A 25,158-nucleotide genomic window follows, 5' to 3' on the forward strand; every position below is an offset into this window, starting at 1 on the left:
TTTTCTAATAAGACTAAATTTATTCAATACCCTAGTAAAAGTTTTGATTATAATTATCCAACAGTATAAAAAAGTACAAAACAGATTTTGTAGATTTCTAATATATTAATAAAAAGTGCATGACTACAATACCGAACATCCTACAGGCAAAGAGAGGTGGGGGAAAAAGAAGACTGTGGTTGAGGTCTAGTAATAAATAAATAAATACAGAAGTTGAGATGATCAACATTATAGTATATCCTACCACCAATACTGCAGCCAAATGTACAAAAGTTTTTTAAAAAAAACAAACCACTTCCAAACAACTCAGGAGGAAGACGATGGCTGGACTCACTATGAAACTCAAAAGGTTATGGCCGAGCGTGCCCAACTCACTGTGCAGTCTGTGCCCACGGTGGCTTGTAGCATATTGGTTGTTTTTTTTTTTTTTTTCAAAAGAAATAACTATAAAACTATAGGGTTCTCCTTGAAAGTGGCTCACTCCATTTTGTGATACTAGTGTGTGTATGCATGCATGCTTGCAGGCACTAGGGCTTGAAATCAGGGACTGCCCACTGTCCCTAAGCTTGCTTTCTTTTGGTGCTGGTCCTGAGATTTGAACTTAGGGATTGGGTACTGTTCCTGAGCTTTTTTGCTCAAGGCTGGCACTCTCCCTCTTGAGCCATAGCTCTTTTGGCTTTTTGCTGTTTCAACAGATGGAAAAATGTTACAGGCTTTCTTTCCTGGGCTGGCTTTGAAGCAAAATCCTCAGATCTCAGCCTCCTGAGTCGCTAGGCTGACAAGTGTGAGCCACCAGGACTATGGCTATCCCTTAGCTATTTTACTCAAGGTTAGGGCTCTACCACTTGAGCCACAGCTCCACTTCTGGCTTTTTTGGTGGTTAACTGGAGGTGAAAGTCTCATGGACTTTGTTGCCAAGGGCTGACTTTGAACTTTGATCTGCCTCAGATCTCAGCCTCCTGAGTAGCTAGGATTATATGGAGGAAACCACTAGCTTCAATCCAGTTTTAAAAAGGAGCACTAAACCAGATTATTATACCCCAAGGCTCCACCCCTTATTATGGAAAATTGTAGAGCTATTTTTTCCTGAACTTGTTGAAAAGCAATGAGGAGACTTTGGACTAGGTTCAAGTTAACAGAGGCCTTTTTCTTTCTCTTTTCTCATTCAGGGGTGGGGTACTCTCCAATAACTAACTCATTAACTTTCTCTCAAGGATGGCACTCTACTACTTGAGTTTTGCCCCCACTTTTAGCTTTTTGCTGATTAACAGGGATGAGTCTCTTTTCTGGGCTGGGAAGGTAGCTCAGTGGTAGAGCACTTGCCTTGCATGCCTGAGGCCTTGGGCTCAATTCCTCAGTACCACATAAGCAAAAAGAAAAAAGCTGGAAGTGGCGCTGTGGCTCAAGTGGTAGAGCACTAGCCTTGAGCTGAAGAGCTGAGGGACAGCGCCCAGGCCCAGAGTTCAGGCCCCACAACGGGACCCCCCCCCCCAAAAAAGGTCTCTTTTCTGTCCAGTCTGGCTTTGAGCTGCAATCTTCAGATATTAGCCTCCTGAGTAACTAGGGTTACAGACCTGTGCTACCAGCGCCTCATAAGTGAGGCTTTTAGTGACGATATGGGAATTAGGGGCTCCAACTTCAGTATACCTTGTAGTTTCAAAAGTCTCATTCAAAAAAGGAAAAAGAAAAATCTGAATGAACCCCAAACCAATCTACTTAGCATTAACATATGCCTTTTCTTTTAAAAAACCTTAAATAGTGAAAAAAAACAAACCCTTAATAGGTTAAAACAAGCCAAATGCCATCTGTGTAGATAAAACCTTCACAAAGGTCAGTGGAAGCAATCCAGAGCTAAAACTGAATTGTGCACATTTCAGGAATCTGAGGAACAGCCACATAACACAAGCAACACCAGTCATTCACACGGGCAAGCCCTCAGAGAAATGTGCCCTAAATAGCACTCACTTTTGTTCCATCCCATCCTGAAAACTTGCACCTTTTATTCATATAGCTTAACATTTATAGTCAAAGCCTTTTGCTCTGCCAGGCGGTGACGCTTTGGTACCAGTTCAGACAGGATCTCGTCTTGCCTACCCTAGAGAATTGCCATTTCCACATGAGGTGCTTGGATTCTGCTTTCAGATTTCCACATGAATTAAAACCTGCATCCAATATTAATGATGGGAGGTAACAAAAGATGCAACATATACAGTCAAGCTCCCTATGATTTAGACATACCTCTTCCATCAAGCTATCATGCATCCCAAAGCTCGCTGTCCTGCTTAGTAATCAGTAGTATAGGTTTGAGTCATCAAAACTATGGCAAGACCTAAGTATGCCAAAGTTACCAACAGCCACCTCTATCTAGGGGCAGGTCATGTTACAAATGTAGAATCGGGAGGGAAAACAGGTGCATCCAGCCATCGAAGAAAATGCCCCCAACCACGGCTTCCCGATAGAGAAAAACTAAAACTACATACAGCTTAGCATACAACAAATCCCATCTCTGTCCCCTGAATTTCCCCTAATTTTATTCATTAGAAGGGGATTTAAAAAAAAGACTTAAAGAGCACTTTACAGCAGCATTCAGCTTTCCTATGAAATACTCAGCATCTTAAATATTATGTACACTTCTTTTTTTTCCTTTTTCTTATTTGTAGTAAGTAGACACTGGCTTTAGAGTTTGTGGGACTAGGGAGGGAAAAGAAAAACCATTCAAAAAAACTATTCTAGAAAATGTCTTTTGGCAGAATAGCAGGGATCCAAGTTCAAAAGAAGAGGGTCAGTTGGTTGCTTGTGGTCTCTGAAACTTCCAATGGCTTCTGCGTGAGCCTCGGTCACCATTCCTGAGTGGAGATGGGCAGAGGCTCTGGGCCCGGCTCCTCCGGCTTGTCAGTGCTGGCTTTCTTATTGCTGCAACAGGGCTTGAATAGATGGGTATCGATGAGGACTTCCCCAAAGCGGCCTTTATAGATGATCCCACAACATATTTTCTGTCTAAAAGGAAAAAGAAAAAAGAAATACTAATAAAGCAAAAACAAAACAAAGAAAGGAAAGGAGGGAGGGAAGGAAACCTACCCACCATTTTAACTAGTCCAACATGATCAAAAGACTCACTTTCCACAGTATTAACAACTTCCACATGATAGGGATCCTGGAAGAATGTAGCTAGGAAACTGAGATTTGTACTTCCAAGATTATAGAAATATTTGAACATGTTTTTATTTAATGAGTTATTTCTCTGTGTGTGTATGTGTGCGCACACTTGCACTCACCTAGGCTAACCCTGGGGCTTGGACTCAGGACCTGGGCACTGTCCCTGAGCTTTTGGGCACAAGGCTAGCACTCTCCCATTTTGAGCCACAATACCACTCAGGCTTTTCTGGTGGTTAACTGGAGGTAAGAGCCTCACTGACATTCCTGCTTCGATGGGCTTTGCATGCTCAAATCTCAGCCTCCAGTGTAGCTAGGATTATAGACATGAGCCACCTGCACCAAGCTTGTTTTCTACTTTTTTCCCCCCACCTTTCTGGAGTCTTTTTTTTTTTTTTTGCAATTTTTTTTATTGTGATTAATTTTATTGTGATTTATTGTGATTACATAAATTTCACAGTATTATTGGATAGTGATACTTAGTGAAAGTCACAAACACATTGTAGCCTTTGTGGAGCAAATTGCCTCTGTCTTGGTCCATGAAGTTTGAGTTCCATGAGCTTTGAAAATACTGTTATTTCTTCCATATCGGGTGATATGTACATTCCTTTCCTTTGCATAGCGTCAACTGTTCCCTCTTTCCCACTCATTCCCTCCCTCCCATCACTGCCATTGAGTTGCTTAGTTCGTTTTAATCAATGACCAGTGCAGCTGATGGATCCTGCCGTTGTATGTTTTCCCCTGTTTCCCTCTGGTTCTGTGTCCTCCTCCTAGTTTCCCTCCAATGTGCACATATACACCATGTATGTGGTCAGCAGCATGGGGTCATTTAGTAATGATTTGACCAGATGAGTGGAGGACCTTGTTTCTCGAGTCTTGTTTGTTGTATTTGTTTTCTACTTTAATGCCTAGGTAATTGATACTTGTATGTGGAGTGAAGAAAAAACTCAAGTAGAATTCTTCCATATTTATTCCATGCTTTGGAACATATCCTAGCAATTTTTTTTTAACTTCGCCCATCATAAATCATGTAACAAGTCTGTGGGAGTGTGTGATATTTTCTGTTACTCACCTTTTCCAATATGTAAGATCTAAAAAGGAAAAAACTGGTGTCCTGTTAGAGCCAGAAGCCATCTCTGTATCTGAGCCGTCATCTGATTGGTTACTATAACAAGGAGACTGAGCTGGCGAGGCACTTGAGGTGGTACTGTGGGCATCAGAATCTGCAATAAAAACAAACAAACAAAACAAAAAAAAAACCCTTCCACTTTATTATGTCTAAGAGCCACTACAGGGGCTGGAACACCCCCAACAAATCCCTTGGTAAGCATACTATTTTTTTTCCCTACTGGTCTTGGGGCTTGAACTTGGGGCCTAAGCACTGTCCCTTGAGCTTCTTTTTGCTCAAGGCTAGCACTCTGCAACTTGAGCCATAGGTCCACTTCTGGTTTTTTTCTGTGACTAACTGGAAATCTAAGTCTCAGACTTTTCCTGCCCAGGCTGGCTTTGAACTGTGATCCTCAGATCTTAGCCTCCTGAGAAGCTAGGATTACAGGCATGAACCTGCAACTGGCTAAATATACATTTTTTTTCTTTTTTTGCCGGTCGTGGGGGCTGAACTCTGGGTCTGGGCGCTGTCCCTCAGCTCTTCAGCTCAAGGCGAGCGCTCTACCACTTGAGCTACAGCGCCACTTCCGGTTTTCTGGTGGTTTATTGGAGATAGGAGTCTCACGGTCTCTCCTGCCCGGGCTGGCTTTGAACCGCGATCCTCAGATCTCAGCCTCCTGAGTAGCTAGGATTACAGGCGTGAGCCACCAGCGCCCGGCTAAATATACCTTTTTTTAAAGAACACTTTTTTGTCCTAGACTGGGAAACTTGCTATCTGATGCTTGCTTTTGTTCACTGGTTTGTGCTCTACCACCCGAGCCACATCTTCAGCCCAAGAGTAATTTTTTTGTTGGTCAAGGGGCTTGAACTCAGGGCTTAGGCACTGTCCCTGAGCATTTTCACTCAAGGGTAGTGCTCTACTACTTTGAGCCACAGTGCCACTCTGGGTTTTCTGGTGGTTAACTGGAAGGAGAGTGTTATTGCCTAGGCTGGCTTCATACTGTGATTCTCAGAGCTCAGCCTCCTGAGTAGCTAGTATTATAGGCGTGAGCCTCCAGCACCTGCTAAGAACAGAATTTGTTTTAGGTGCCAACACTGAGCCTTGAACTAAGTAAGGCTCTCCCTTAGCTTTATCACTAAAACCTTAGTTATCACTTGATAACCAAGATAAAATTAAAGTTGCATGTGCCTGTACGAAGGCTTGAACTAATGACCCATGCTCTTTTTTTTTTTTTTGTCCGGTAGTGGGGCCTGAACTCTAGGCCTGAGCACTGCCCCTTAGCTCTTCAGCTCAAGGCTAGCGCTCTACCACTTGAGCCACAGCACCACTTCCAGCTTTTTTCTTTTTGCCTATGTGGTGCTGAGGAATTGAACCCAGGGCCTCAGGCATGCAAGGCAAGCGCTCTACCACTGAGCCACCTTCCCAGCCCATGACCATGCTCTTGCTTGGCTTTTTCACTCAAGAATAATGCTGTACCACTTGAGCCATACAGCTCATTTCCAGATTTTTGTTTTTGCTCAAGGCTAGCACTCTACCACTTGAGCCACATTCTACTTCTGACTTTGTTGTGGTTTAAGTTTCATGAGCCACAGGTGGGGGCTCACGCCTGTTATCTTAGCTACTCAGGAGGCTGAGATCTGAGGACCACGTTGAAAGCCAACCTGGACAGCAAAGTCCGTGAGACTTTTTGTTGTTGGTGGTGGTCATGGGGCCTGAACTCTGGGTGTGGGTGCTGCCTCTCAGCTCTTCAGCTCAAGGCTACCACTCTACCACTTGAGCCACAGTGCAGCCTTTTCTGTTTACATGGTGCTGAGGAATCGAACCCAGGGCCTCATGCATGTGAGGCAAGCACATTACCACTGAGCCACCTTCCCAGACCCGAGACGCTTATCCCCAATAAGCCACCAGAAAACCAGAAGTGGCAATGTGTCTCAAGTAGTAGAGCACTAGCCTTGAGTTGAAGAACTAAGGCACAGCGCCCACGATGAGTTCAAGCCCCACAACCAAAAAAAAAAAAAAAAGTCTCATGAACTTTCATGTCAGGCTGGCTTCCAACTGCGATCCTCAGATCTCAGCCTCCTCGGTAGCTAGAATCACAGGTGTGAGCCCCAAAAGACACCTAACCATTTAGCTCCTTTCCTTAGGGCCATGTGAGAGTCTGAGTGAATCTCATTTGATATTTTCCCATATTCAGTCACACTGTTTACTGCTAATTCCATCATCTGTTTTTTCCTTATTAGAACAAGGTAGGTGTATACCCAATGCCTACACCTCAATGAATGACTGCAGCCCAAGCACCGAATTCAGGGAACTTTAAAATCTGCTCTATGTGTACTTGATATATATCACACTTCCCTTTGGAGATGAGCTTCATGAAAAATCCTGTTTCTTAGCCAGATGCTGGTGGCTTACATCTGTCTGTAATCCTAGCTAATCTCAGGAGGCTAAAATCAGAGTATCAGGGTTCAAACCAGGAAAGTCCACAAGATGTTTATTGCTAGAAAGTGGAAAAAGTGTATCTGTGGCCCAAGTTGTAGAGCCTTGAGCAAAAAAAGCTCAGGAACCATGCCCAGGCCACAAGTTCAATCCTAAGAATGGCATTCCCCCCACCCTCCCAAAAAATCTAACAAATAATCCTATTTCTTTATACAGCATTTCATGGTCATTTATTAGTCACTACTCTGCCCATTTAGCCAATTCTTCCTCTACCAGTCAGTTTAGCAAAACAAATTCTTTGACCTTTTGTTTCAGAATCATGAGGTAAAAGGCATTTTAGGCAATGGACTCTATGTTAAGACCTCAGTTCCTAGATAGGTGCTGGTGACTCACGCCTATAATCCTGGCCTCCTTAGGAGACTGAGATCTAAAGGATTGTGGTTCAAAGTCAGTCCTGGCAGATGGAAAACTCCATCTCCCAAACAACTAGGGGAAAAAGCCAGGCTGAAGGTATGGCTCAAGTAGTTGAAAACCAGCTATGAGCAAGCAAGCAGTGAGAACACAAGGCCTTGATTTTAAGGCCCTGTAAAAAAGGAAAGAAGCAGGAAGGTGTTTGAGTATAACTGGTCCCTAGCATGCAAGATCCTCAGCCCTGTCAAAAAGGGAACAAACAAGAAGAAAGTTATCTGAATATACCATTCATCAACAACAACCAAAAATAAACTGGAAAACCACTTGATATACCAAGGTTCGAAACTTACTGTGACGTTTAAATTCCTTCTGCAGTTTACTGATCTGGTTGCTTTTTATCCTGTTTCCAGATAGAGTTTTCACTTTCTTTGGTTTCAAGGTAGTCTTTAGGCTGGGACCTGCTCTGGCATCTACCACCTGGAAGAAAATAATGAATATTTAATGTTACCTAAGCATTGATACCAGTGTATGTATCTCTTGGTTCAGGCCTAACTCTATTTTTTTGCGGGGGGGAGGGTCTGGTTGTGGGCACTGTCCCTCAGCTCTTCAGCTCAAGGCTAGCACTCTACCACTTGAACCACAGTGCTACTTCCTGCTTTTTTTCTTTTTGCTTATGTGGTACTGAGGAATCAAACCCAGGGCCTCATGCATGCAAGGCAAGCGCTCTACCACTGGGCCACCTTTTCAGCCCCCAGCCTAATTCTATTTGAAAAGCACAATTTTATACTGAAAGAATGTTTGAGGTAGAATGCCAAGACTGTATCATCCTAGCTACTCCAAATGGTAAGAGATGAGGGTTGCAATTCCAAGACAGCCCCAGCAAATAAAGTCCTTTAAATACTTTCTATTTTTTGTTGGTCATGGGGCTTGAACTTGGGACCTGGGCACTGTCACTGAACTCTTTTGCTCAAGGCTAGTGCTTTACCACTATGAGCCATATGGCCCCTTTCCAGTTTTTTTGGTGGTTAACTGGAGAGATAAGAGTCTCATGGGCTTTCATGTCCAAGCTGGCATTGGACTGTAATCGTTGGATCTCAACCTCTTGAGTAGCTAGGATTATAGGTATGAGCCACTAGCACCAGGCTAAATACTTACATTCAAAAGACCAACAAAATGACTGTGGCTTACTTGAGCAAAAAAAAACTAAAGTCAGCATCTAGGCCTGGAGTTCAAGCCCCAGGACTGGCACGCACACATACACACATGAACAGGAGGAAAGGAGTTTCAAAGTATATTTTTAATCATCATATAATATTAAGTAATAAATGCCATCTACTACTTTTTTTTTTTTTTTGGTTGGTTGTGGGGCCTGAACTCTGGGCCCCACTCTTACTCACTTTAAAGAGAGAATAAAAAAGTAGTAGATGGGGCTGGGAAGGTGGTTTAGTGGTAGAGTGCTTGCCCTGCATGCATAAGGCCATGGGTTTGATTCCTCAGCACCACAAAAGCAGAAAAAGCCAGAAGTGGCGCTGTGGCTCAAGTGCTAGAGTGCTAGCCTTGAGCTCAAGAGGTGAGGGACAGTGCCGGGCCCAGAGTTCAGGCCCCACAACCGACAAAAGAAAAAAAAAAGTGAATAAGAGTAAGCATCTGCTATATGTATTGGTTAATCATCAGTGGATGACACAACAAAATTAAGAAAAATAAAAAAAACCTAGTATTTCTACACAGTATTTGAAAGTTAACAACAACAACAAAAAGCTTAATATACCAGATACAGGTGGCTTACACCTATAATTCTAGTTACTCAGGAAGCTGAAGTCTGAAGATCCTAGTTCAAAGCCAGCACAGAGCAAGTATACAGACTGAACATTATCCAGCAAAAAGCCAGGCTGGAGGTGAGTCAAGTGGTAGATCAGAGCCAGCCAGGAGCAAAAATGTCTAGTGAGACACTGACTTCAAGCCCCAATACCAGCGCACACACAGAAAAAGGTATGTGGATACATAAAATTAGAATTGAAAAAAAAAAAGGGAACGAACATGATTCCAGTTTTTTTTTGATCCAGCTGGTAATTTCTTCCATCTTTTGACAAGCAAAACACAGGCATTGCAGATGTCTCCTGAACGGGTTTCATGCAACCTGATAAAGAAAACAAACCTGGATCAGGCTCCTTTACCTTTAAGAATTCATGCAAGTTCACTTCTCCCAGAAAACCATCTAACCATCCATTTGTAGTCCCAAGATGCAATTTCTCATCATGCTAAATAATCTTATTCCACTGTTTGAAATATAATTACCCTCTATAGGACCAATAACTATTCTATTTCAATCTGCTAGCTTAAAGATAAAGAACAAAAGCACATAAATAATGATTTTTTGGTTGGTTTTTTTTTTGGGTCCAGTTGTGGGGCCTGAACTCTGGGCCTGGGCATTGTCCCTTAGCTCTTCAGCTCAAGGCTAGCGCTCTACCACTTGAGCCACAGCGCCACTTCTGGCTTTTTTCTTTTTGCTTATGTGGTTCTGAGGAATCGAACCCAAGGCCTCAGGCATGCAAGGCAAGTGCTCTACCACTGAGCCACCTTCCCAGCCCCAAATAATGTATTTTTTAAATTAAGTACCAGTAAAACTTTGGTCCTACAAGAGACTCTGGTTACTACAGTGGTTTTGAAGAATGCAGTCAAATCTTTCTTAGAATACACATATACTTCATTAAGTTAGGTAACAAAATGTCACTCTGAAAGTAAAAATAGACCCAGGGTACTGGTGGCTCACTCCTGTAATCCTAGCTACTCAGGAGGCTGGGAGCTGAGAATCAAGGTGTAAAGCCAGCCTAAGCAGGAAAGTTCATGAGATTCTTATCTCCAATTAACTATCAAAAAGCCAGAAGTGAAGTTCTGGCTCAAATGGTAGAGTGCTAGATTTAGCACAAAAGCTTAAAGAGGGGCTGGGAATGTGACTCAGTGGTAAAGTGCTTGCCTTACATGCATGAGGCCCTGGGTTTGATTCCTCAGCACCACATAAGCAGAAAAAGCTGGAAGTGGTGCTATGGCTCAAGTGGTAGAGCGCAAGCCTTGAGCTGAAGAGCTCAGTGACAGTGTCCAGGCCCAGAGTTCAGGCCCCATGACTGACAAAAATAAAATAAAAGCTTAGAGATAGCACCCAAGCACCAAGTTCAAGCCCCAAGACTGGCACAAAAAAGAATTAACTAAAAAATAATGTGCTATGATATTCCAGTTGCATAATGCTAGAGGATTTTTTGTTGTTTTTTGCCAGTCCTGGGGCTTGAACTCAGGACCTGGTCACTGTCCCTGAGCTTCTTCTGCTCATGGCTACCACTTTACCACTTGAGCCACAGTACCACTTCCAGCTTTTTCTGTATATGTGGTACTGAGGAATCAAACCCAGGGCTTCATGCATGCTAGGCAAGCACTATACCCCTAAGCCACATTCTCAGCCCTGCTAGAGGATTTTTGTAGCTGTGTGGAAGAAAAAAAGAAAAGAAAAGATCAATAGCAGGTTCTAAAACTCTTTTCCTCACAAAACTTGTCTGTATACATATTAGAGTACTGATACATGTAACATCAGAACTGAAGAAAAATTCAATTTGCAAAGACATAAATGGTACTGTCAACCTTCTAAATAATTACCATGTTACAATGAATAATCAATGATCAATGGGGCAGTGGTGGCTCATGCTTGTAATGCTACTTACTCAGGAAGCTGAGATCTGAGGATTAAGGTTCAAAACCAATACAGGCAGAAAAGCCTGTGATACTCTTATTTCAATTATCTGGCAAAAAAAAAAAAAAAAACCCAAGAAATACCGAGTGTGGTGTGGCTCCACTGGTAGCATGCCAGCCTTGAGCTAAAAAACCTTAATGACAGTATGTGTGGCCCTGAGTTCAAGCCACAGGACTGGCATAAAAGGAAAAGAAATAAAAATGACCCAGTAAAATTAACTTCTAACATGGAAAATGGGCTCAACATTAAACTTTCTTTTTAAAACCAGATAGTTGTGGGAAAATACATTCCATATTACTGAATAGAGGTAAGATAACCGAGTAAAACAATAAGGATGCAGGCAAGAATACCTTGATAATTTCAGGAAAGAACACTATCAATATCTTCCTTGGTAAGTTAGGTTAAAATGTATCTCTAGATAGGTGCTGGTAGCTCATGCCAGTAATCCTAGCTACTCAGAAGGGTAAGATCTAAAGATCACAGTTCAAAGCCAACCTGGGCAGAAAAGTCCATGAGACTCTTATCTCCAATTAACTGGAAGTGGTGCTGTGGCTCAAGTGGTAGAGCACTTGCCTTAAGCTGAAGAACTGAGGGATAGCACTCAGGCCTAGAGTTTAAGCTCCACAACCAGTAACAACAACAAAAAAATATCTCTACTGCCTAGAAAGACAATGCAGAGGAGGTGGCGCTGTAGCTCAAGCTGAAGAGCTGAGGGACAGTGCCCAGGTCCAGAGTTCAAGCCCCATGACCCACAAAATAAGACAAAAAAAAAATGAAATTTATTTGGGCTGGGAAGGTGGCTTAATGGTAGAGTACTTGCCTAGCATGCAAGAAGCCTTGGGTTCGATTCCTCAGCACCACATAAGCAGAAAAAGCCAGGAGTGGTGCTGTGGCTCAAGTGGTAGAGCGCTAGCCTTGAGCTGAAGAGATGAGGGACAGCGCCCAGGCCGAGTTTAGGACCCATGACTTGGGAAAAAAAAAAGACAAAGCAGAAAAAAAAATATTGGGGCAGCTATTAGAGAGAATAAGGGGAAAAAATGTAAAATCTACCTATGGTGAAATTTTAAAAAAAGGATCTGTCTTAAACTATACTGAGCTTCCTAACTAACTTGGCAGTAACTAGTGCTAACTGGGAGCCAATGTCTCATGCCTGCAATCCTAGCTACTCAGGCTAAGATCTGAGGAGCATGGTTCAAAGCCAGCTTGGTTAGGAAAGTTCGTGAAACTCTGGTCTGCAATTAAGCACCAAAAAGCCAGAAGAAGAGCTGTGTGGGTCAAGTGATAAGAGTACTAACCTTGAGCAAAAAAGCTCAGGAAAGCCTGGTGCTGGTAGCTCACACATGCAATCCTAGCTAGGAAGCTGATATTTGAGGATCATGGTTCAAAGACAGCCTGGCAGTAAAGTCCCTGAGACTCTTCTCTCCAATTAGTCACAGAAAGAGCCAGAAGTGGCACTGTGGCTCAAGGGATAGCAGGCTAACTTCAAGGAGCCCAGGGACAATTGTCTGGATTAATTTTAAGATTAGGATCTTTTAAAAGCTAGATTAAAAAATAAGTGATATGAATTATTAGCACACTGCTGTAATTGCTTTGCTCAGAAATATTTCCTTTTCTGTAATTGTTTTACTCTGTAAGAATGGTGCAAACATCAGCTGGGCACTGGTGGCTCCTGCCTATAATCCTAGCAACTCAGGAGGGTGAGATCTAAGGATCACAGTTCAGAGCCAGTATGGGCAGAAAAGTTCCTTTGAGACTCTTATCTCCAATAAACTACTCAAATAAGTCAGGAAGTGGCCCTGTGGCTCAAGTAGTAGAGCACTAGCCTTGAGTACAGAGAGGCTCAGGTACCAAACCAGTCCCTGAGTTCAAGCCCCAGAACCTGCAAAAAATAAATAACAATAAAAGAGAATGGTGTAGACAGATCAACTTATCTTACCCAAAGCAGCTCTGGAAATCCTTCTCATAGCGTTTACTGTCAGTGAATCGAGAACTTGATGACTTAGCTCTGCAAATACAGCAGCCCTCTATACTGCGGTACATCTTTGGCTTGTGAAAACCAAACATCTTTTCTTCTAGGTGAAGGTCTGTAAAGTCAAGAAAATGGACACAACTTTATTTGAAACCACATATCAAGAAACCACACCACCCCCAAAGCACCATAATATTTCCTGACCAAGTCAAACATGCAGGATCTGGTAAGATCTTCTAAATTTCCTTCTATTTCTTAGTGTCTAGTGGTATATGTATAAAGAGAAAACCACTGGAAATGCAGAGAGCACTTTTGTCTTGCTATGTTCTCTTATAGAGATGGAACCAAGGACACTGGACATGGGAGGCAAGCACTCTACCGCTGTGCTTTGTCTCCAGCTCTAAAATTGGTTAAAAAAAAAAATTAGTTCTTGCTGGGTGCCTGTGGCTCATACCGGTAATCCTAGCTACTCTGGAGGCTGAGAGCCGAAGATAGAAGTCAAAGCCAGCTCAGGGGGGAAAGCCTGTGAGACAGTTATCTCCAAGTAACCACCAGAAAAAAGGATGTAGATCAAGTGGCAGAACCCCAGGTGTGAGCAAAAAGTCCTAAGCAAGTGCCTGAGGCCCTGAGTTCAAGCCCCAATACTTAACATTTAAAAATGAAAGTTCAGGCTGGGAATGTGGCTGACTGGTAAAGAGCTTGCCCAACAGGCCTGGGTTCAATTCCTCAGTACCACATAAACAGAAAAAGCCAGAAGTGGTGCTATGGCACATGGTAGAGTGGTAGCCTTAAGCAAAAGAACCTCAGGGACAGCCGGGCGCTGGTGGCTCACACCTGTAATCCTAGCTACTCAGGAGGCTGAGAGCTGAGGATCACGGTTCAAAGCCAGCCTGGGCAGAAAAGTCCATGAGACTCTGATCTCCAATAAACCACTAGAAAACTGGAAGTGGCGCTGTGGCTCAAGTGGTAGAGCGCTCGCCTTCAGCTGAAGAGCACAGGGACAGCGCCCAGGCCCAGAGTTCAAGCCCCACGACCAAGGAAAAAAAAAAAAAAAAAAAAGAACCTCAAGGACAGTGCCCAAGCCCTGAGTTCAAGCCCCAGGACTGGCTAAATAAGTACATAAAAATATAAGAGCATATAAATAAGGTCAATCCTATTCTAACTTAATGAGATTATGAAGACAGAGAATAGACATTATCACTCTTTACATTTAATTCAATACACCTAAGTTTACTTTGCTTAACATAAATGAGAAAGAACCAAAGGAAGCCGGGCGCTGGTGGCTCACGCCTGTAATCCTAGCTACTCAGGAGGCTGAGATCTGAGGATCGCGGTTCAAAGCCAGCCCGGGCAGGAGAGACCATGAGACTCCTATCTCCAATAAACCACCAGAAAACCGGAAGTGGCGCTGTAGCTCAAGTGGTAGAGCGCTCGCCTTGAGCTGAAGAGCTGAGGGACAGCGCCCAGGCCTGGAGTTCAAGCCCCATGACCGACAAAAAAAAAAAAAAAAGAACCAAAGGAACGTAATTACAGAAGAATTTTTTCTATCCAGCTATGGTATGGCAAGCCTGTAATCCCCTGAGGGTGGGGGTGGGAGGGAAATCTGGTAAACAGTGAAACCCAGTTGAACCAACCAACTAACCAAAACAACAAAAAATGCTTTTTGATCATCTTGAAGTTTAAAGTTGATTATTATAAATCTATTATAAATACCATCCTTGCTGAGCTTAAGCTCCAACTAGGAAATAGAACCAATCCTGAGTATGTACAGATGTATTTTGTGTGTATATACATGATTCATACACACACACACACACACACTTATGTGTATACACACATAGTAGCTGTTAGCTTTTAATACTTTTTAATATGGAACCAGGTGAAACGAACTTTGCCCCCTATTTTGTGACTTATTTATTGCCAGTACGGGCACTTGAACTCAGAACCCAAACACTGTCTTTAAAGGCACAGCTCCACTTCCAGCTTTTTGGTTCTTAATTAGAGGTAAGAATCTCATAGAATTTTCTGCCCGAGCTGACTTCAAATCTTGATCCTCAGATCTCAGCCTCCTGAGTAGCTAGGATGAAAAGTGTGACTATGACTAGCACCCAGATTAGAAAAGACCCTGAAATGACAGAATGGGAAAAGGAAGAAATAAAAAACACACGTGATCACATGCTGTGGGAATCCCTGACTGATCATTTTAGTCAATCACATACTCTAGTTACCTTTGTAGGTAAGGTACAGGATCTGGTCCATACCAGCCTTGTAACTAGAGCAACACTTTTCAACATTCTTCATAAAGGGTCAATAGAACTGAGTGTTTTGTGTTTTTCTGCTATGTCACTTGCTTGCAATTATTTCCCATAATGAGACTATTTTATCAGCACTTACAAAGAGCCATGAGTAATAAAACATTAATGTTTGTTTTCATCTGCTTCTAACTATCTGCCTACTTCCCAGCATTCAAAGTTCTGAATATAAATGCACACCCTCACCACAGTGGCTTACACCAGTAATGCTAGCTACTTAGGAGGCTGAGATCTGAAGATCCAAGTTAGAAAAGCCAGCCTGGACAGGAAAAATCAACCAAAAAGTGGTTAGTGGAACTGTGGCTCAACTAGTAAGAGCAATAGATAGGGCAGTCAGTACCCAGGCCCAGTTCAAGTCCCAGAACTGGCACAAAAAATAAATAAATCCCAACCTACAACCTTAGCTACTCCGGAGGCTGAGATCTAAGGTTGGCTGTTTGAAATCACTTGGGGCAGAAAAGTCTCAGACTCCTATCTCCAATGAACCAGCAAAAAAGCAGGAGGTAGAGGTGTGGTTCAAGCAGTACAGCCAGCCTTGAGTGAAAAAGGCAAGTGAGAGCATGAGGCCTTGAGTTCAAGAGTGATTCCAGGAAGTGAGAAAGTTGGATTTATGAATTTTCTTGTAAAAGGCAGGAATAATGAGCAGTACAAAATGCAAATTGTAAGTGAAGGGCAAGAACTCCACTTCTGCTTCTGTCTTAGAAATAAGAAGTCCCTTCTAATTTCATTTGCCCCTTGGGAAACATTGAGATGAAATCTCACTTCTCTCTGAAGTACATGAAAATACCACTGTGTATTGTCTCTTCTTTTCCTGCCTTTACTGGAGTTTGCACTCCAGGCTTTGCATGCCTCTTGGGCTTTTTCCATTTCCAAGGTGACAATGTTAAGAAGGGGGTATTGATGGCACACAGATCTGATCTGACTCAAACTTCAAGAAATAGACTTTATGTGTCTCACCCCCTACCTCCTTTATCATCACTAAAATAGGAATAAACCTTAACTTTTGAAAATCTGTGAAATACTAGCACATGGCTGGTAGTCAGCTCTGATACCGTGCGTGCGTGTGCATGTACACACACACACTCATGCACGCACATGCGCGCACCAGTATTGGCATTTGAGCTCAAGGCCTGGCGCTGTTCCTGAGCTTTTGTGCTCAAAGATAGGCAAAATTATAGGTGTGAGCCACCAGTGCCCGGCTGGAAGTTTTTTCAATTTATAATTTTGCCTTCTGTTTGGGCAGTTAGTTTGCCAAAGTTGCTAATACCCTTAATACTCTCAATGGTACTTCTCAGCACACAGCTCTTGATCCAACTTGTCCTTTTTGCCCTAAATAGATACTGCCAGGCACCAGTGGCTCATGCCTATAGTCCTAGCTACTCAAGAGCCTGAGATCTGAGGATCATGATTTGAAATAAGTCAGGCAGGAAAATCCTTGAGATTCTTAATCTCCAATTAACCAGAAAAAAGCCAGAAGTGGAGCTGTGGCTCAAGTGGTAGAGCAACAACCTCAAGGGAATTAAGCCAAGCCAAAGCACAAGGCCCTGAGTTTGACCCTAGTATCAGCACAAAAATTATTTATGAACTATACAACTTAAGGGTGGGGATAGGAAGACAAAAACTGGGAGAGCTAAAGGGGAAACAATGTACAAAAAGAAATGCACTCTTTACCTGACTTATGTAACTGGAACCCCCCTGTACATCACACCTTTAGAATTCAACTTTAAAAAATAAAAAATAAGGGGCTGGGAAGGTGGCTCAGTGGTAGAGTGCTTGCCTTGCATGCATGAGGCCCTGGGTTCAATTCCTCAGCACCACATAAGCAGAAAAAGCTGGAAGTGGTACTGTGGCTCAAGTGGTAGAGCACTAGCCTTGAGCTGAAGAGCTGAGGGACAGCGCCCAGGCCCAGAGTTCAGGTACCATGACTGGCAAAAAATTAAAATAAAAAAATTAAAATAAAAATAAAAATAAATAAAAATAAGTGTGGAAATCAATTACTCTCTTCCTTTTCTCTCTATGAAGTTATCAAGTCTAGCTTCAGGAGAATAACTAAACTCCTTGACAAAGAACAAAGGGGTATTTCCAGGCTGCCCAAGAACGCTAAAACCACCTTTGCTGCCACCTTAATAAGGTCCTTTGGCTGGTATTTGTCTGGAGACTACCACCTCTCTATTCTCTCAGCCTGCAAAACTAAATTATCTTGCAATATTTTCCCAACCCTTTCTTAGAACACTGATCTAAAAAGATTTCACTTATTTATTTACTGTATTATCTCCTAGGTTATTTCAATAGCCGTTGCAGGGGTTACTAACCTGTTACAGGAAGTAAGTCTTAGGTTACAGCCAGGTGTGGTCTACACACAGTCCACAGAAACAGGTGGAATCTGCTAACGATGGAAAAAGAATTGGGATAGCCAAGATGAATCTGAAAGGCATGAATGGGAAACAGCGCCCACAATAAAGAGAAAAGCACAAGATGATCTGAAAGAGGTTATTTTTTAACATTTGGTCTATGGACTTTTGTAGAAAAACAAAAGTTGTCCTGATGTAGCCAGGCTCGATGACTCACACTTGTAATTCTAGCTACTCAGGAGGCTGAGATTGGAGGATCACAGCTTGAAGCCAGCCCAGACAGGAAAGTCCATGACACTCATCTCCACTTCACCACCAAAATGCCAGAAGGGAAGCTGTGGTTCAAGTGGTAGAATGCTAGCTAGCCCTGAACAAAAAAGCTGAAGGGACAACATAAATTATATCTGGAAATGCATAACAAATGAATTACTATGGAGAAAAAAATGAATGAAATGGCCATCTATTTTCATAACTGGTAGAAACTAGTTTGTGCTATTTCAAGAGGGAGTGTGGGGAGGAAGAATTAGTCCCAAATCTAGAGAAGTTAGTATCAAAATGAGTTACTTCAAGCAGGGTGCACTGGTAGTGGGGTCCTTGCTATGCAGAGGCAGAGATCTGAGGAAAACAGTCTGAAAGTCAGCCAGGGATAAATCAGTGAGGCTCTTACCTCCAATTAAACAGCAAAGAACTAGAAGTGGAGCTGTGGCTCAAGTGGTACAGCACCAGCATTAAGGGGGAAAAAAAGCTTACAGGACAGCAACTAGGCCCTGAGTTAAACGCAGGAGTGGGGGTGGTAGGGGGAGGGAGGAAAAGTTCCTCAATTCAGTGTGTACTAACATTACCAAAGTTAAAAAAATCAATCAGATGATTGTTATAGTAAATGATGAAGCTTACAGTACACAGAAACAGACACGATTTAATCCATTATACTTGAACCAGTAACTGCAAGCAAACATACCTCCCTGCCTTTCTTCTGGACTTGATTTCCAGATTATTCCCCTAATACCAAAAACTTTACTTGCAGATACAATGAAAAGAAAAGCTGGTGAAACCAAGGTATTTTCAACTTAAATCCCCACAGGAAACACAAGGCTAATTCAGAAGGTGGAGAAATCAGGAAGAAAGAACACAACCTTTTCTGGGTCTTTCAGGGACTTTTTTAAAAATGTAAAAAACGGTTGAATAAGAATTGGAAAAGCTAACAGGAGTAGAAGGCAGTCATTCCAGAACTGGTTTCTGGAGGTGGGGGAAGGGACCAAACACATTCTTTCTTTCCACTCCAGGCTTTAGTTGTGTTTTAGTGGGTTGTTTTTTTGTTTGATTTGTTTTGGGTTTTTTTGTGTGTGTGCTGTGTAGGGGGCTTGAACTCAGGGCCTCACACTCTAGCTTGGCTTTTTTCACCGAAGGCTCATTACCCTTTGAGCCACACCTCTACGTCCAGTTTTTGCTGGCTAACTGGAAATAAGAGTCTCCTAGATTTGCCCGCCCTCTGGTTTCGAACTACCATCCTAAGATAGAGTTTGAACTCAGGGCCTGAGCTTCTTTTGCTCAAGGCTAGTGCTCTACCACTTGAGCCACAGCTCCACTGCTGGCCTTTTCTGAATTTGTTGGAGGTAAGTCTAACAGACTTTCCTGCCCAGCTGGCTTCGAACTGTGATCCTCAGATCTCAGCCTCCTGAGTAGCTAGCCCAGCTTCCCTATGAAAAGAGAAAATGAGGTGCTGGGAAGGTGGCTCAGTGGTAGAGTGCTTGCCTTGCATGCATGAGGCCCTGGGTTCGATTCAGCACCACATAAGCAGAAAAAGCCAGAAGTGCGGCTGAGGCTCAAGTGGTAGAGCGCTGGTCTACAGCTGAAGAGCTGGGGGACAGCGCCCAGGCCCAGAGTTCAGGCCCTTGCAACTGACCAAAAAAAAAAAAGGAAAAGAAAAGAGAAAATGGCATTAAATACTAAGTGCCAGGTAAGTAAATGAATTAATGTGTCTTCTTAATAGGTTTGTAACATTTTTGGTTTAGGTTTCAAGTCAGCTGAAACTTTCCCCACTGAAAAACTTTTACATGTGTAGTCACTTAATTCTACACATGAAATCATTCATAATCTCTTTGCTGACATAAATGTGTGATCATAATTTAAGTTCCACCAGTTATGTTTTCCCAAGGCCTTATCGCTAACCATCCAGTGTCCAAACACATAGAATTAACCCCACTTAGATGGTATTATACATTCCTTCTGGAAAAGTAATACAAAGAGAAGACCATTGAATTGAGTCCTCGTCTTTTTGTTCTTCCACTCACAAATCATTCGTTTTTATAAGTCATTCTAATATCTAAAAGCAAAATATTTTTCTCTACATGTTATGTTTGAAATTTTCCAGGATCCTGAAATTCTTGCAATAATAGGCCTACGACATGAAAGAAAATAAAGAATCTGTGTGTACTTGCGAAGTACCTTTTAAATACAGGACCCAAAGAGTTACCCAAAGGAAAGTCAAAGTTCTTAAACCAAGTTTTTGACATGTTTTCTTTTAATTCACTTCAGAAATGTACTAATTCTGGTTGCCTTTCTGTTTGTGATTTGGTCAACCAAAACTTGAGAGGAATGTGTTTACTTAATAAGAACAGGGGGAAAATGGATTTCAACTTGCATGGATTTTTTTTCTTGGTGTGGCAAAACATCTTAAGCTGATTCAAACACAGAACTCAGGAAAGGATCAACAGATAGTGTTGCTTATCGGATGTCTAGACTGTAGGCAAACCCCAAATACTAAAGAAGCACCCATGTGTCAAACCAGCATAATTTTTGAGCTAAGCCTGGGGCCACATACAAAACAAAAAAAGCTTGAAAAGAAAACCTACGAGGGGTAACCAGAAGGTCAACTCTAGCTCAAAGGAACTGGGGAGAAACTAGCCCTATTGGGTAGCCATTACCCTAAGCAACTTCCTCTCAATCCCCTAAATGCTTGCTTCCTTGAGGTAATCTTGAGATAAAAGCAGAGAAAAATGATCAAACACTGAGTCTGGAATACTTTAAGGAAAAAAAATCCCCTTTTCCAAATTATCACATAAATTGTTTAAATAGCAGGCTTTGCTCTGAACTCCACCAGAAACAACTTCCAGCCCTTCATTTAGATTGGGCAGCTTAAAAACGTGTTGTGTTTTGCAACAATACATTATTAAAAAGGCTTTTCAAGTCGGGCAAACTTCAGTTAAAAAAGCAGGTGCTTTCAGTAAGTCTTTTCATTGACAGGGTCAAATTCATCTGAATTATTCAAAGAATTAGGCCGAGCAAAAAGTTGTCTTCACCTTCCTTTCCTTAGGACCACGTGAAAAAGGGGGATTGGGTCGCTGCGGCAAAGCGGCTGGCTTACCAGTCATCATTCCTTGATTTTCCAAGTGCCTGCGAGTACTGCAAAGTTAGGAAGCAAAAGAAGTCCGCTGGGGTCCTAGTTCGCAGAACAAACTCTGCACCACTCCAAATCTCCCAACCCAAACAAACCTGCCTTCCCGGCCACACACAAACGTGAAACGGGAACAATCGCCCACAGTGCTCACTTCCTCAGGACAGTCCGGGGGGAGGCCCAAACTCCCCCACAGTGGTTTTCGGGTGACGCGGGGCAGGGGGCTGGATGTGCCAGCCACCGAGTGGATGGAGGAATCCGCAATCTCCGTGTTCGCCGGCTTCCCCCGGAACGCCTCCAAATGCCGCCTCCCCGAACAGGATCGCCCCCCAAACACCCCCGGGACCCCGGAGCACCCCGCGGCCACCGCGAGCCGCAGCGAACAGAAGCGCCCGAGGGCGGCGGTAACCGAGGCGTCACGCCGAGCTACACAACCTGTGGGAGGAAAAACCCCGAGAGCGAGGAGAGGGGCGACAATGCCCGACAAGAAACGCGCTCTCGCCGGCGTCCCGCACCCGGGACCCCCCGGCCCATCACCTTGACGACCGCAATCTAAAAACTTGAAAACAAAAAGGGGGGGGGGATCGACAGTGGCGAGTGAGGTCCTGTGGAGGGCAGGGGCTGCGGCGATCAGGGGTCCCCGCCGGGCTCCCGCTCCCCTCCCCCGCCCCGGAACCGGAGCCCGCCCCGCCCCGCCGCCCCCCGCTGGCGCCGCCCGCAGGCCGCGCCCCCCGCACGCCGCGCGGCCGGCCGGGGCTTGTTCCTCCTCATGGCTTTGCCCTGACGTAATTCAAACATGGCAACAGTTCGACTTCAAAGGCGAATCCACAGACCTCCCAGACTCCCGCCCGGGCCGCCGGTAGCGGGGTCCGTGGCCGCCGGCCTCCCCTTTCCGCCCGGTGCAGCCGCGGCTGCAGTGCGGGGCGCGCTCGCCCCCCGGTACCAAGCTCACCCCGCGCTCGCGCCGAAGTTTCCTCCGCCAGGGCTCAGGGGACAAAAGCCCCTCCGCAAAGTCGCCCGAACTTCGGGGTCCGCGGCCGCCCCCCGCCGCGGCCCCAGGCCCGCTCGGGCATTCGCCGCTCTTTGTTTTCCGTCCGCCCCGGCACTGCGTACGTGCGGCCCCGGGGACGGCGGGGCCCGGGGCGGGGGCGGGGGCGGGGGGGGCGCGCACTGGCCGACACCCCGCGGGGCCCCGGCGTCCCCGGGCGGCGGACCCCGCTCCCCCGCGGCCGTCGGCTTGTTAGCCAAAGTTCTCCGCGTCCCCGCGAGCGCCGCGCGGGCGGGGCCGCCACTTCTCCACTCCGGCTTTTAAACTGGCGAGACGCCATCATCTGCAAATCACATTGTCCTGCGGGCCGAGCCCCGCGCCCGCCTGCCCGCGTCCCCGCCCCGCAGCGGGGCGTCCGCTCCTAGGCCGGGGCCCCAGGAGCACGTGCTCTGCGGTGCCGAGCACACACACACACACACACACACACACACACACACACACACACGTACACGCGCGCACGCATGCAAGCACACGAACGTGCAAACCCCAGCGGTGCCTTCCTCCGGAGTTCGCTCGCTCCGGCCTCGGCCGAGCAGCTCCGCTCCACCGGCGCCGTAGCCGGGACGTCAGTGCCCGCGCCGAGGCTACAGGTGAGCACGCGGCCGCCGGCCAAACTTGGGGCGGGGGTGCCGCGCCCGGTGCCCCCGCCCTGGGCGGCGAGCCCGGCGCGCGTGGCCGCGGGTTGCGGAGGGCGACCGCGTGCCGGCCGCATTGTCGCAGCCGCAGCCCTCCCAAGCCGGGCCAACGCCGCGGCAGCGCGCGCGGCGGGGCGGTCCGACCCCGCTGCCCGGTCCCCGCACCCCGACACGCGCCGGCCCCTACTTCCCGGGGCCCGCAACTTTGCAAGTTTTCTGCACGGCGGCGTTCATTGTCCGTCCGTCCCCGTCCGCTCCCGGGCACGGGCTGTGGGAAGAAGCCCGCCGCGCGGGGAGCGACGAAGCGCGGCCTCCCCGCCCGGGCACCGCGCCCCGCGGCCGCCCGCTCCCCCCGTCGGAACACTGCGGCTGGGAGTCATTGTCACCTTCGGCGTGGCCGCCGGCCCCGCGCCCCCGCCCCGGACTTTCGGTTTACCTCACGAGCCCGCCCCGGTACCGAGCACATCCAAACGCGTGCACAAAAGAACTGGGCTCCGGAGTCACGCACACGGCGCGCCGCGATGCCACCTCCAAGACAAAACTTCCTGTGTGTGCGCGTGTTTGTGTGTGCGTGCGTGCGGCCAGAGGGGGGAGGGGGAAGCGAAAGGAAAAAAGATCACTCCGACATCAGATCTTCACACCGACAACTTGGCACCACTCAAGTAACGCTCGGGATCACTCACCTCCCACGAGCGGCCGATCCACACGCACTGACGTCCCCGAGGTGCAGCCAGCACCGCCCGGCCAGCCTCCCGCAAGCGCCTGCTCCCCGCCGCCAACCGCCTTGTCTAGAAAGATTGTCTCCTGCAGTTCTGCAGTTGCTACCGCTGGCCGGGAAGGTGTAGATTCCGCTTTCCCACTGCGCGTGCGCCGCCGCCGGGACCAAATTCTCTTGAATCGAGCTTATTTGCATACGGGCGCGCGCGCGTCGTGGGCGGGGAGGGGAGAACGCCCGGCGGGCCGGCGTGCGTGCGCGCTCTCGAGGCCTCCATTGTCCTTTTAAGGGGAGCAACCCCTGGGCGCGGGAAACGAGGCAGCGAGGGGGAGACGCGGGGCGGGGACTGCTTACTACGGCGGACGTCCCACAAACAAACGCCTCGCCACTGCGGGCCGCGGCGGAGGGGGTGTGGCGGCGCGACAGTGGCGGAAAGGTCAGCCCGGTACCTGGGGTGCGCTTCCCCCGACACGTTCTGAGGTCTTGCCGCTCCCGTGACTTAATACTTCTAGAAGCTTCTTTCGCGGCCCGCACCCGGTGGTGGGGTTCTTGCAAGCACCCTGGCTGAGCTGGTACGAATCCGCCTTTCCTAACGTCTGCTTGAAATGAACGTCTGGGTCGTTTGGTGGTGTTTGTAAATTTTGTCAGTCGTGGGGCTTGAACTCAGGGCCTGGGTGCTGTCGCTATTCGCTTTGGCTCTGGTGCTGCACCATTTGAACCACGTCGCCACTTCGAGCTTTTCTGTGATGAGTTCCTGCCCGGGCTGGCTTTGAACCTCGTTCCTCAGACCTCAGCCTGCTGGGAGTAGCTAGGATGGCAGGCGTGAGCCACCGGCGCCCGGATTGATTTTCTTCTTATCTTCCACGTTGGCCATAGATTTCCAGCTCCTGGGATCGGAGGGGTTACTTTTTGTGAGAACAGCATGGCTTTCTTAAAAGACTAACCTAACCGGTGCACACTCAGGAAACTGGACTCGCCCATCTCTCCTCCAGGTGCTTGTAAAGGGTGGTTCCACTCCCCCAGAAATCATTCCGCTCACTGGCGAACCTGGGAATTAAGGGAGTTAGTGGAGCACACACTTTCCCTCGGAATATGTAATAGTCTTAAACCATAAAAGCAAGTATAGACCCCCCCCCAAAAAAAAGATGAAGTAAAACTCAAATGCAAAGCAGGAAAGAAAAAATATAAGTAAATAACTAAATATGAGGTGCACAGTACACATTTATTCCAAGAACACAAGTAGCTCCAGAAAAGGGATTAAGGACAATGAGAGGGCCCCAAAGAGAAGAACTTTTTTCCCAGAAATTGAATATTGGTCCCAAGCTACCAAAGTGTAAAAAGCAACCATAAAATTTGATTGTCAGCTGACAAGACTTGCTGCTTCCAAGTTAGGATCAACAATAGGATTTAAATAGAAAACTTACTCAGGTAGCTGAGATCTGGGGATCACAGGTTGAAGTCAGCATGGACAGAAAAGTACGTGAAACTCATCTCCAATTAACCAGCAAAAAGCTAGAAATGAAGGTGTGGCCCTAGTGGTACAGCACCAGTCTTGAGGTGAGGGGAGAATACTAATCAAGAGCAACAGGCCCTGAGTACAAGCCCTGTACCAGCACACACACACAAACACACAAATAGATAACTTGGCTAATTTAACAGCCAACTCCTAAAACATAGAGTACAAACTCACTTGTGAAGTTCTTAAGTATTGCTTCTTTTTATTAGGTTCTGTAATTATACTATTACTGCAACTATATATAGAAACTGTATTTTTAAATACCTGTGGAGAAACAAAAAAAAAAACCTCTGACACATCTCACTAAAAATATGAACTCCTTAAGGGCAAAGATTTTATCTAGTTCATTTTTGTATTCTAGTACCTAAAAT

General features: G+C 45.7%; 1 protein-coding gene across 4 annotated transcripts; it reads right to left on the reverse strand.

Annotated features, from left to right (window-relative positions):
* Sinhcaf (SIN3-HDAC complex associated factor) lies at positions 1-23,415 on the reverse strand. 4 transcript variants are annotated; one of them, XM_070038353.1, is made up of 7 exons: positions 21,826-21,987; positions 17,441-17,552; positions 12,784-12,931; positions 9,146-9,245; positions 7,459-7,585; positions 4,226-4,376; positions 1-2,997 (listed from the first exon to the last, which is right to left on the reverse strand). In XM_070038353.1, exons 3-7 carry the CDS (start codon positions 12,909-12,911, stop codon positions 2,838-2,840), a joined length of 666 nt encoding a protein of 221 aa, XP_069894454.1. In that variant the 5' UTR covers positions 12,912-12,931; positions 17,441-17,552; positions 21,826-21,987; the 3' UTR covers positions 1-2,837. The 4 variants fall into 4 exon arrangements, with proteins under 4 accessions (XP_069894454.1, XP_069894480.1, XP_069894470.1 ...); XM_070038379.1 differs by lacking the exons at positions 17,441-17,552; positions 21,826-21,987 and adding an exon at positions 23,240-23,415; XM_070038369.1 differs by lacking the exons at positions 17,441-17,552; positions 21,826-21,987 and adding an exon at positions 22,993-23,060.
* Positions 23,416-25,158: the final 1,743 nt, after the last annotated feature.

This window comes from Dipodomys merriami, unplaced genomic scaffold (assembly GCF_024711535.1).
Source record: "Dipodomys merriami isolate MVZ:Mamm:240054 unplaced genomic scaffold, mDipMer1.0.p SCAF_10, whole genome shotgun sequence".
Taxonomy (NCBI): domain Eukaryota; kingdom Metazoa; phylum Chordata; class Mammalia; order Rodentia; family Heteromyidae; genus Dipodomys; species Dipodomys merriami.

Excerpts from the sequence above, each read along its gene's own strand:
- Sinhcaf (XM_070038379.1), bottom strand. The coding sequence starts at position 12,911 with ATGTTTGGTTTTCACAAGCCAAAGATGTACCGCAGTATAGAGGGCTGC. Across the intron at positions 9,246-12,783 it reads GATTTCCAGAGCTGCTTTGG|GTTGCATGAAACCCGTTCAG; the intron begins GTAAGATAAGTT and ends TTTCTTTATCAG. Across the intron at positions 2,998-4,225 it reads GATCTTACATATTGGAAAAG|ACAGAAAATATGTTGTGGGA; the intron begins GTGAGTAACAGA and ends TTTTCCTTTTAG.